General features: G+C 48.8%; 1 protein-coding gene across 1 annotated transcript in view; it reads right to left on the reverse strand.

Annotated features, from left to right (window-relative positions):
- LOC144951235 (uncharacterized) overlaps positions 1–11766 on the reverse strand; it is a 129991-nt gene that overhangs the window by 17161 nt on the left and 101064 nt on the right. Inside the window, exons 34-36 of the mRNA XM_078881385.1 lie at positions 10711–10784; positions 7769–7915; positions 4726–4897 (exon numbers count right to left, since the gene is read on the reverse strand). Coding sequence (XP_078737511.1) covers positions 4726–4897; positions 7769–7915; positions 10711–10784 — 393 coding nt within the window. The remainder of the gene's footprint in view (positions 1–4725; positions 4898–7768; positions 7916–10710; positions 10785–11766) is intronic.

Below are 11766 nucleotides of genomic sequence, written 5' to 3' on the forward strand. Positions count from 1 at the left end.
AGTGACTGTGTAAGTAAGTGACTGTGTAAGTGAGTGGCTGTGTAAGTGAGTGACTGTGCGAGTAAGTGGCTGTGTAAGTGAGTGACTGTGTAAGTGAGTGACTGTGCGAGTAAGTGGCTGTGTAAGTGAGTGACTGTGTAAGTGAGTGACTGTGTAAGTGAGTGACTGTGTAAGTAAGTGACTGTGTAAGTGAGTGACTGTGTAAGTGAGTGACTGTGTAAGTGAGTGACTGTGCGAGTAAGTGGCTGTGTAAGTGAGTGACTGTGTAAGTGAGTGACTGTGCAAGTGAGTGACTGTGCGAGTAAGTGGCTGTGTAAGTGAGTGACTGTGTAAGTGAGTGACTGTGCAAGTGAGTGACTGTGTAAGTGAGTGACCGTGTAAGTGAGTGACTGTGCGAGTGAGTGACTGTGCGAGTAAGTGGCTGTGTAAGTGAGTGACTGTGTAAGTGAGTGACTGTGTAAGTGAGTGACTGTACGAGTGAGTGACTGTGTAAGTAAGTGACTGTGTAAGTGAGTGGCTGTGTAAGTGAGTGACTGTGTAAGTGAGTGACTGTGTAAGTGAGTGACTGTGTAAGTGAGTGACTGTGTAAGTGAGTGACTGTGCGAGTGAGTGACTGTGTAAGTAAGTGACTGTGTAAGTGAGTGGCTGTGTAAGTGAGTGACTGTGTAAGTGAGTGACTGTGTAAGTGAGTGACTGTGTAAGTGAGTGACTGTGTAAGTGAGTGACTGTGCGAGTGAGTGACTGTGTAAGTAAGTGACTGTGTAAGTGAGTGGCTGTGTAAGTGAGTGACTGTGTAAGTGAGTGACTGTGTAAGTGAGTGACTGTGTAAGTGAGTGACTGTGTAAGTGAGTGACTGTGTAAGTGAGTGACTGTGCAAGTGAGTGACTGTGTAAGTGAGTGACTGTGTAAGTGAGTGACTGTGCAAGTGAGTGACTGTGTAAGTGAGTGACTGTGTAAGTGAGTGACTGTGTAAGTGAGTGACTGTGTAAGTGAGTGACTGTGTGAGTGAGTGACTGTGTAAGTGAGTGACTGTGTAAGTGAGTGACTGTGTAAGTGAGTGACTGTGCAAGTGAGTGACTGTGTAAGTGAGTGACTGTGTAAGTGAGTGACTGTGCAAGTGAGTGACTGTGTAAGTGAGTGACTGTGCAAGTGAGTGACTGTGTAAGTGAGTGACTGTGTAAGTGAGTGACTGTGTAAGTGAGTGACTGTGCAAGTGAGTGACTGTGTAAGTGAGTGACTGTGCAAGTGAGTGACTGTGTAAGTGAGTGACTGTGTAAGTGAGTGACTGTGTAAGTGAGTGACTGTGTAAGTGAGTGACTGTGTAAGTGAGTGACTGTGCAAGTGAGTGACTGTGTAAGTGAGTGACTGTGCAAGTGAGTGACTGTGTAAGTGAGTGACTGTGTAAGTGAGTGACTGTGTAAGTGAGTGACTGTGCAAGTGAGTGACTGTGTAAGTGAGTGACTGTGTAAGTGAGTGACTGTGCAAGTGAGTGACTGTGTAAGTGAGTGACTGTGTAAGTGAGTGGCTGTGCAAGTGAGTGACTGTGCAAGTGAGTGACTGTGTAAGTAAGTGACTGTGTAAGTGAGTGACTGTGTAAGTGAGTGACTGTGCAAGTGAGTGACTGTGTAAGTAAGTGACTGTGTAAGTGAGTGACTGTGTAAGTGAGTGACTGTGTAAGTGAGTGACTGTGTAAGTGAGTGGCTGTGTAAGTGAGTGGCTGTGCAAGTGAGTGACTGTGTAAGTGAGTGACTGTGTAAGTGAGTGACTGTGTAAGTGAGTGACTGTGCAAGTGAGTGACTGTGTAAGTAAGTGACTGTGTAAGTGAGTGACTGTGCAAGTGAGTGACTGTGTAAGTGAGTGACTGTGTAAGTGAGTGGCTGTGCAAGTGAGTGACTGTGTAAGTGAGTGACTGTGCAAGTGAGTGACTGTGTAAGTAAGTGACTGTGTAAGTGAGTGACTGTGCAAGTGAGTGACTGTGTAAGTGAGTGACTGTGCGAGTGAGTGACTGTGCGAGTGAGTGACTGTGCAAGTGAGTGACTGTGTAAGTGAGTGACTGTGTAAGTGAGTGACTGTGCAAGTGAGTGACTGTGTAAGTGAGTGACTGTGTAAGTGAGTGACTGTGTAAGTGAGTGACTGTGTAAGTGCGTGACTGTGCAAGTGAGTGACTGTGTAAGTGAGTGACTGTGTAAGTGCGTGACTGTGCAAGTGAGTGACTGTGTAAGTGAGTGACTGTGCGAGTGAGTGACTGTGCGAGTGAGTGACTGTGCGAGTGAGTGACTGTGCGAGTGAGTGACTGTGCGAGTGAGTGACTGTGCAAGTGAGTGACTGTGCAAGTGAGTGACTGTGCAAGTGAGTGACTGTGTAAGTGAGTGACTGTGTAAGTGAGTGACTGTGTAAGTGAGTGACTGTGTAAGTGAGTGACTGTGTAAGTGAGTGACTGTGCAAGTGAGTGGCTGTGCAAGTGAGTGACTGTACAAGTGAGTGACTGTGTAAGTGAGTGACTGTGTAAGTGAGTGACTGTGTAAGTGAGTGACTGTGTAAGTAAGTGACTGTGTAAGTGAGTGACTGTGTAAGTGAGTGACTGTGTAAGTGAGTGACTGTGTAAGTGAGTGACTGTGCAAGTGAGTGACTGTGCAAGTGAGTGGCTGTGCAAGTGAGTGACTGTGCAAGTGAGTGACTGTGTAAGTGAGTGACTGTGCAAGTGAGTGACTGTGCAAGTGAGTGGCTGTGCAAGTGAGTGACTGTGCAAGTGAGTGACTGTGCAAGTGAGTGACTGTGCAAGTGAGTGACTGTGTAAGTGAGTGGCTGTGTAAGTGAGTGACTGTGCAAGTGAGTGACTGTGCAAGTGAGTGACTGTGCAAGTGAGTGACTGTGTAAGTGAGTGACTGTGTAAGTGAGTGGCTGTGTAAGTGAGTGACTGTGCAAGTGAGTGACTGTGCAAGTGAGTGACTGTGCAAGTGAGTGACTGTGTAAGCGAGTGACTGTGTAAGTGAGTGACTGTGTAAGTGAGTGACTGTGCAAGTGAGTGACTGTGTAAGTGAGTGGCTGTGTAAGTGAGTGACTGTGTAAGTGAGTGGCTGTGTAAGTGAGTGACTGTGTAAGTGAGTGACTGTGTAAGTGAGTGACTGTGTAAGTGAGTGACTGTGTAAGTGAGTGACTGTGTAAGTGAGTGACTGTGCAAGTGAGTGACTGTGTAAGTGAGTGACTGTGTAAGTGAGTGACTGTGCAAGTGAGTGACTGTGTAAGTGAGTGACTGTGTAAGTGAGTGACTGTGTAAGTGAGTGACTGTGTAAGTGAGTGACTGTGTAAGTGAGTGACTGTGTAAGTGAGTGACTGTGCAAGTGAGTGACTGTGTAAGTGAGTGACTGTGTAAGTGAGTGACTGTGCAAGTGAGTGACTGTGTAAGTGAGTGACTGTGTAAGTGAGTGACTGTGTAAGTGAGTGACTGTGTAAGTGAGTGACTGTGCAAGTGAGTGACTGTGTAAGTGAGTGACTGTGTAAGTGAGTGGCTGTGTAAGTAAGTGACTGTGTAAGTGAGTGACTGTGCAAGTGAGTGACTGTGTAAGTGAGTGACTGTGTAAGTGAGTGGCTGTGCAAGTGAGTGACTGTGTAAGTGAGTGACTGTGCAAGTGAGTGACTGTGTAAGTAAGTGACTGTGTAAGTGAGTGACTGTGCAAGTGAGTGACTGTGTAAGTGAGTGACTGTGCGAGTGAGTGACTGTGCGAGTGAGTGACTGTGCGAGTGAGTGACTGTGCAAGTGAGTGACTGTGTAAGTGAGTGACTGTATAAGTGCGTGACTGTGTAAGTGAGTGACTGTGTAAGTGAGTGACTGTGTAAGTGAGTGACTGTGCAAGTGAGTGACTGTGTAAGTGAGTGACTGTGTAAGTGAGTGACTGTGCGAGTGAGTGACTGTGCGAGTGAGTGACTGTGCGAGTGAGTGACTGTGCGAGTGAGTGACTGTGTAAGTGAGTGACTGTGTAAGTGAGTGACTGTGTAAGTGAGTGACTGTGTAAGTGAGTGACTGTGTAAGTGAGTGACTGTGTAAGTGAGTGACTGTGTAAGTGAGTGACTGTGTAAGTGAGTGACTGTGCAAGTGAGTGGCTGTGCAAGTGAGTGACTGTACAAGTGAGTGACTGTGTAAGTGAGTGACTGTGTAAGTGAGTGACTGTGTAAGTGAGTGACTGTGTAAGTAAGTGGCTGTGTAAGTGAGTGACTGTGTAAGTGAGTGACTGTGTAAGTGAGTGACTGTGTAAGTGAGTGACTGTGTAAGTGAGTGACTGTGCAAGTGAGTGGCTGTGCAAGTGAGTGACTGTACAAGTGAGTGACTGTGTAAGTGAGTGACTGTGCAAGTGAGTGACTGTGCAAGTGAGTGGCTGTGCAAGTGAGTGACTGTGCAAGTGAGTGACTGTGCAAGTGAGTGACTGTACAAGTGAGTGACTGTGTAAGTGAGTGGCTGTGTAAGTGAGTGACTGTGCAAGTGAGTGACTGTGCAAGTGAGTGACTGTGCAAGTGAGTGACTGTGTAAGCGAGTGACTGTGTAAGTGAGTGACTGTGTAAGTGAGTGACTGTGCAAGTGAGTGACTGTGTAAGTGAGTGACTGTGTAAGTGAGTGACTGTGCAAGTGAGTGACTGTGTAAGCGAGTGACTGCGCAAGCGAGTGACTCCGCTAGCGAGTGAGCGACTGAGCGAGCGAGGGGGGGGGGGGGGGGGTAGCGTGTGCCGTACGCAGCGCCAGCGCCTCTCTCTCCAGCTCCCCGCAGCGCCGCTCGGTGCGCCCCGCGCGCTCCGCCTCCTCGCTCCGCCGCTCCGTCTCCTCCCGGAGACGCGCCACCTCCGCCGCGAGCCTCTCTCGCTCGGCGCCAGCCTCGCCGCTCCGCTCCTGCAGCAGCGCCAGCTCCTGCTCCGGCCGCAGAGAGAGACGGAGAGAGTGAGCGGAGGGAAGGGAGGGGTGATGTGCAGTAGGGCTAAACTAAACTCTGTGGTCCTAAACTAAAAAACGTATTTGATTTTAGCAGGTAAGGCCCACTGAGCTGTGTAGGTCTTTTTGTCAGAAGTAACCTGGCTATTGAGCCATCACAAATGATAGCTCAACGAAGTGGCTTCTCATCATCGCGTGGAGATTTACAGCAGCGGCGTACTCTGAACGTGTGCCGTTCATCAGAAATGCGGTGGGGGAAAAACCGGAGGACCAAGAGATTAGTAATATTAAAAAAAAAAAACTTTTTAAAAAACACGCTTTAATGAAATGTACCGTACTATCTTCTTGGTTCTTTCGGTAAAGTCACGTAGAAGGGAAATAATAAAATAATAAAAATAAAACATAATAAAATAATTCTCACGACGTTTCGGCCACAACGCAAGCAGCCGTCCTCAGGTGAAGAACAGGTCTGTCGGGGAGACAGAGTCTGAATGACCATTCGCTGTCTCCCCGACAGACCTGTTCTTCACCTGAGGACAGCTGCTTGCGTTGTGGCCGAAACGTCGTGAGAATTATTTCATTATGTTTTATTTTTATTATTTTATTACTTCCCTTCTACGTGACTTTACCGAAAGAACCAAGAAGATGAATCCCTGCAGTCACGAAAGAAGCTTTAAATAAAAAATATTTTTTTAATTGTTTTATATTTTTATTATTTTATTACTTCCCTTCTACGTGACTTTACCGAAAGAACCAAGAAGATGAATCCCTGCTGCAGTCACGAAAGAAGCTTTAAATCGAAATGCACCGTACGTGTGTAGGGGTGTTACGGGAGGGAAACGAACAAGTGCACAGGGGTGTCCACATCCACAAACGGTTGACACCCTGGGGGGCTGTGGTGGGATGCTGGGATGCCACACAGCCCCACCCCTCGGTGGCAAGTTGGTATAAAAGGCGGGGAGCCAGAGGGCTCGTGGTGCAGTGTTGGGGAGCTAACGAGCGAAGACTAAAGACCGACAGATAGGCCCTAGAACTCCTCTGACTCTTCTAGATGTGAAGCTTTCGTGACTGCAAGGATTCATACTCTTGGTTCTTTCGGTAAAGTCACCATGTAGGTGAAATTAAAATTAATACAAATTATTATTTTATTTTTGTAAACTTTAATTTCATTTTTTACCTACGTGAAATTAATACAAATTATTATTTTATTTTTATTAATTTTAATTTTATTTTTTACCTACGTGAAATTAATACAAATTATTATTTTATTTTTACAAATTTTAATTTCATTTTTTACCTACGTGAAATTAATACAAATTATTATTTTATTTTTATTAATTTTAATTTAATTTTTTACCTACGTGAAATTAATACAAATTATTATTTTATTTTTATTAATTTTTATTTCATTTTTTACCTACGTGAAATTAATACAAATTATTATTTTATTTTTATTAATTTTTATTTCATTTTTTACCTACGTGACTTTACCGAAAGAACTAAGAGTATGTACTCCTCTGACTCGCCGTCCTTCTCAGGACCGGGCAGGGCAAGCCAGTGGCGCGGCAACCAGAGCCTCAGATCCGATGTCCTTCTAGGAGCCGGGTCTGTCTGGCTGGGTGTCGTGACCCGTGCCTTGACCAGGGCCGGGTCAGATAGCCTCCCCTAGCACCCTCAGCGGAGGACCTGGGAGCAGACCAGTTGGGCAGATAGCTCCAGGGGTCAGAGGTCGCAAACGGGTTTTGATTCCTTACCCGTACCCGGCCGCACCAGGGTCGCAAATGGGTACCCGTTCCCTACCCGTACCCTACCCAAAATGAGTGACAAACGGTGACTCACCAGTGACTCACGGCCTACCCGTACCCGGCCGCACCAGGGTCGCAAACGGCTACCCGTACCCGTACCCGTACCCGGCCGGGTACGGGTAGCCAGGTATCGGGTAGGGTACGGGTATCGGGTACCCGGTTGCGACCTCTGCTAGGGGTGTATCCCAGTCCAGTACGGGTGAAGGGGCCGTTACCCCTTCAAGTGTTGTATACGTTGCCCTGTGCAAAGTGTGAAGTTATAGTAAATAGTGTGTCTCGAATACACCGTCTCTGTCGCCTGTGAACCCACTACACGAGTAATGGCAGAACTCCACGACTCCAGGAAGTGGCTCCGAAGCTTGCCATCACGTAAGGGAGCGTGGTGATTTACAGCCAGCGTGAGTTTAGCGTGGACAATTAGAGCCAAGGCGAAACATAACATGTAAAAAAGATTGTTTAAAAATATTTATTTTAATGATAGAATATAGTATTGTCATCCGTAAGACATAAGTATACCAAGTTTGCAGTCGATACCACATTGGGAAGTGGGTTAAAATTGAGTTACAAGATTTGAGGATACGACGACAACAACAACAACAGACAGAGTGAGTTAATAGAAAGCGTGTAAGAAATCCACACGCCCACGGGGAGAGAGAAAGACACGTACACTCCAAATATAGAGCAGCGTCAGGGTCGAGACCTGTATACCAGGCGAGGTAGTTAACATCTCGCCGCCATGGTGAGTGCGAGTGAGTATTATTGAGGGGTGGCGTAGTCGCTAGCGCGCTGCGCTACGAACCCGGCGGCCCGAGTTCGATTCCCGCTCGTGGCGAACACCAGCCACGATGATCTGAATCGGTCCTGGGCCTCCCCTAGGTCGACTCGGCCTCAAAACGAGTACCCGATGCGGTGTGCAAACATCGCCACGGTCGTGGTGCTGCCCACCAATCCTCTCGCGTGCCTTGCCGGCTTACTCGCTAGCGGCACTTGCCCCGTCCGCCTGTCGCAGGCTACGCGGGGGACCTTTGCCTGGCGCGGGCTGTACCTGCTGGTGCTGGTGCTGGCGCTCGTGCAGCAGCGCCACGACGCGCTCCGCCTGCTCCTGCCGCTCCAGCGCCGCTCGGCAGCGCCGCTCCGCACGGTTCCCCTCCTCCTGCAGCGCGTCGCGGTGCCGTGCCGCGATCGTCGCGTCCTGCACGCACGCACGCACCATCACCGGGCACGCAGGCGACACATCAACACACGCACGGGCGCTGTACCGTCACCACACACACGGGCGTTGCACCGTCACCACACACACACAAACCGCACCATCACCGGGCACGCAGGCGACACATCAACACACGCACGGGCGTTGCACCGTCACCACACACACGGGCGTTGCACCGTCACCACACACACACACACCGCACCGTCACCACACACACACACACCGCACCGTCACCACACACACACACACCGCAACATCACCGGGCACGCAGGCGACACATCAACACACGCACGGGCGTTGTACCGTCACCACACACACACACACACCGCACCGTCACCACACACACACCGCACCGTCACCACACACACACACCGCACCATCACCGGGCACGCAGGCGACACATCAACACACGCACGGGCGTTGTATCGTCACCACACACACACACACCGCACCATCACCACACACACAGGGTCCAACACCGTAACGCACGCAGCCACGACACCATCACAACACACGCCGTCACTACACCATCACCACGCACACCGTCACTACACCATCACCACGCACACCGTCACTACACCATCACAACACACGCACACCATCACCACGCACACCGTCACTACACCATCACCACGCACACCGTCACTACACCATCACCACGCACACCGTCACTACACCATCACAACACACGCACACCATCACCACGCACACCGTCACTACACCATCACCACGCACACCGTCACTACACCATCACCACACACACCGTCACTACACCATCACCACGCACACCGTCACTACACCATCACCACACACACCGTCACTACACCATCACAACACACGCACACCATCACCAAGCACACCATCACTACACCATCACCACGCACACCGTCACTACACCATCACCACACACGCACACCATCACCACGCACACCGTCACTACACCATCACCACGCACACCGTCACTACACCATCACAACACACGCACACCATCACCACGCACACCGTCACTACACCATCACCACGCACACCGTCACTACACCATCACCACACACACCGTCACTACACCATCACCACGCACACCGTCACTACACCATCACCACACACACCGTCACTACACCATCACAACACACGCACACCATCACCACGCACACCATCACTACACCATCACCACGCACACCGTCACTACACCATCACCACGCACACCGTCACTACACCATCACCACACACGCACACCATCACCACGCACACCGTCACTACACCATCACCACGCACACCGTCACTACACCATCACACACTGTTGACACACACCGCACACAGGTACCACTGCAGCCCCTCCACCTGCTCACAGAGGCCCGTCCCCTGCTTGGGCATCTTCAAGGGAGACACCAGGACAGACTTTGTGAATCTTCTTGGTTCTTTCGGTAAAGTCACGTAGAATGGAAATAATAAAATAATAAAAATAAAACATCATAAAATAATTCTCACGACGTTTCGGCCACAACGCAAGCAGCCGTCCTCATGTGGAGAGCAGGTCTGTCGAGAAGACAGAGTCTTATTTTATAGTTTTATTTTTATTATTTTATTATTTCCATTCTACGTAATGACTTTACCGAAAGAACCAAGAAGATGAATCCCTGCAGTCACGAAAGCTTTAAATCGAAATTCATCTTCTTGGTTCTTTCGGTAAAGTCACGTAGAAGGGAAATTATAAAATAATAAAATAATAAAACATAATACAATAATTCTCACGACGTTTCGGCCACAATGCAAGCAGCCGTCCTCAGGTGAAGAACAGGTCTGTCGGGAAGACAGCGTCTGAATGAAACACCACCAGGCTTGGAGCGTATATTTAAGCTGGGTTGGAGGGGGAAGAGCTGCTTGCGTTGTGGCCGAAACGTCGTGAAAATTATTTTATAATGTTTTATTTTTTATTATTTTATTACTTCCATTCTACGTGACTTTACCGAAAGAACCAAGAAGATGAATCCCTGCAGTCACGAAAGCTTTAAATCGAAATTTTATGATGTTTAATTTTTATTATTTTATTATTTCCCTTCTACGTGACTTTACCGAAAGAACCAAGAAGATGAATCCCTGCAGCCACGAAAGCTTTAGATCGAAATTTAATGTTTCATTTTTATTATTTTATTATTTCCCTTCTACGTGACTTTACCGAAAGAACCAAGAAGATGAATCCCTGCAGTCACGAAAGCTTTAAATCGAAATTTTATGATGTTTTATTTTTATTATTTTATTATTTCCCTTCTACGTGACTTTACCGAAAGAACCAAGAAGATGAATCCCTGCAGTCACGAAAGCTTTAGATCGAAATTTTATGTTTCATTTTTATTATTTTATTATTTCCCTTCTACGTGACTTTACCGAAAGAACCAAGAAGATGAAACCCTGCAGTCACGAAAGCTTTAGATCGAAATTTTATGATGTTTCATTTTTATTATTTTATTATTTCCCTTCTACGTGACTTTACCGAAAGAACCAAGAAGATGAATCCCTGCAGTCACGAAAGCTTTAGATCGAAATTTAATGTTTCATTTTTATTATTTTATTATTTCCCTTCTACGTGACTTTACCGAAAGAACCAAGAAGATGAATCCCTGCAGTCACGAAAGCTTTCAATCGACACTTTGTGAAGCCACCCGTACCGTCCCGGCCACACCGGGACCATCTGGTGGCTCCGGTGGTGTTGCCGCTGTTGCGTTGCTGTTTCTTGTGTGTGCGTGTGAGGGTGCGAGCATCAGCGCTGCGGCCCTGCGCACCTGCTGCAGCTGCTGCAGCTTGCCCTGCTTCTCTTGCAGCTGCTCCTGCAGCGCCAGCAGCTCTGCCCGGGTTGCTGCGCTCCACAAAGACAAAGATCCCTCGTGTAGCCTTGACAGACGGTTAGGGCAAGTCCTATTACTGGTCGGAACGAAGTGCACCAGACCACCAATAGATTCATGTGTCCGTCCGCCCGTCCGACTGTCCGTCTGTCCGACAAGATGGCCGCCCGCTCCCCCTGCGATCCGCGAACTAAATGAACTAAACAAGATGGCCGTCGCATCCGGCGCAGCCAATGACATCGCCTGTTGCAATCCTTGCTCTGTGGGCGCGCGGGTCAGTGGGGAGGGGGGTGTGGACGTCATCGCTCTGTGGGCGCGCGGGTCAGTGGGGAGGGGGGTGTGGACGTCATCGCTCACCCCCCATGCACAAATCATTTTCTTTTTAACTCCTCTATACCCGGTCGATATCCCTGTACCGGTATTAGTATTATTCCTACCAGCCCACCCCGCAGGGTCCTATTAACGAGTGCCTACGAAGGCCTGCATGGCACACGAGGGGGTGAGTGACCAGCACCACTCCCCGGCCGCCTTTGTCTCCCCGATGTTCACAAACCACACTAGGTATTTCATTGAGGGGAGGCCCAGGACCGGTTCAGACAATAGTTGCTAGTGTTGGCGGTGAGTGGGAATTGAACTCGGCTAGCCAAGTTAGTAACGCAGTGCACGAAACCCTGTGCCACCGCTTCCCATAATCACACACACACACACAAAGATCAAAGATCACCCATATAGCCTCCAACAGACTGTAGGGGCAAGTGCTGTTAGCGAGTAGCACCTATGAAGGCCGGAACGGTACACGAGGGGGTGGGTGGCCAGCACCACGCCCGACCGCCTTTGTCTCCCCAGTGGCGATGTTTACTACACACCGCACCAGGTACTCATTTGAGGCTGAGTCGACCTAGGGGAGGCCCGGGACCGGTTCAGATAATCGTCACGCACACACACACACACACACGTGCACGCACACACACACGCACACACACACACACGTGCACG

This window comes from Lampetra fluviatilis, chromosome 61, assembly GCF_964198595.1.
Source record: "Lampetra fluviatilis chromosome 61, kcLamFluv1.1, whole genome shotgun sequence".
NCBI lineage: Eukaryota > Metazoa > Chordata > Hyperoartia > Petromyzontiformes > Petromyzontidae > Lampetra > Lampetra fluviatilis.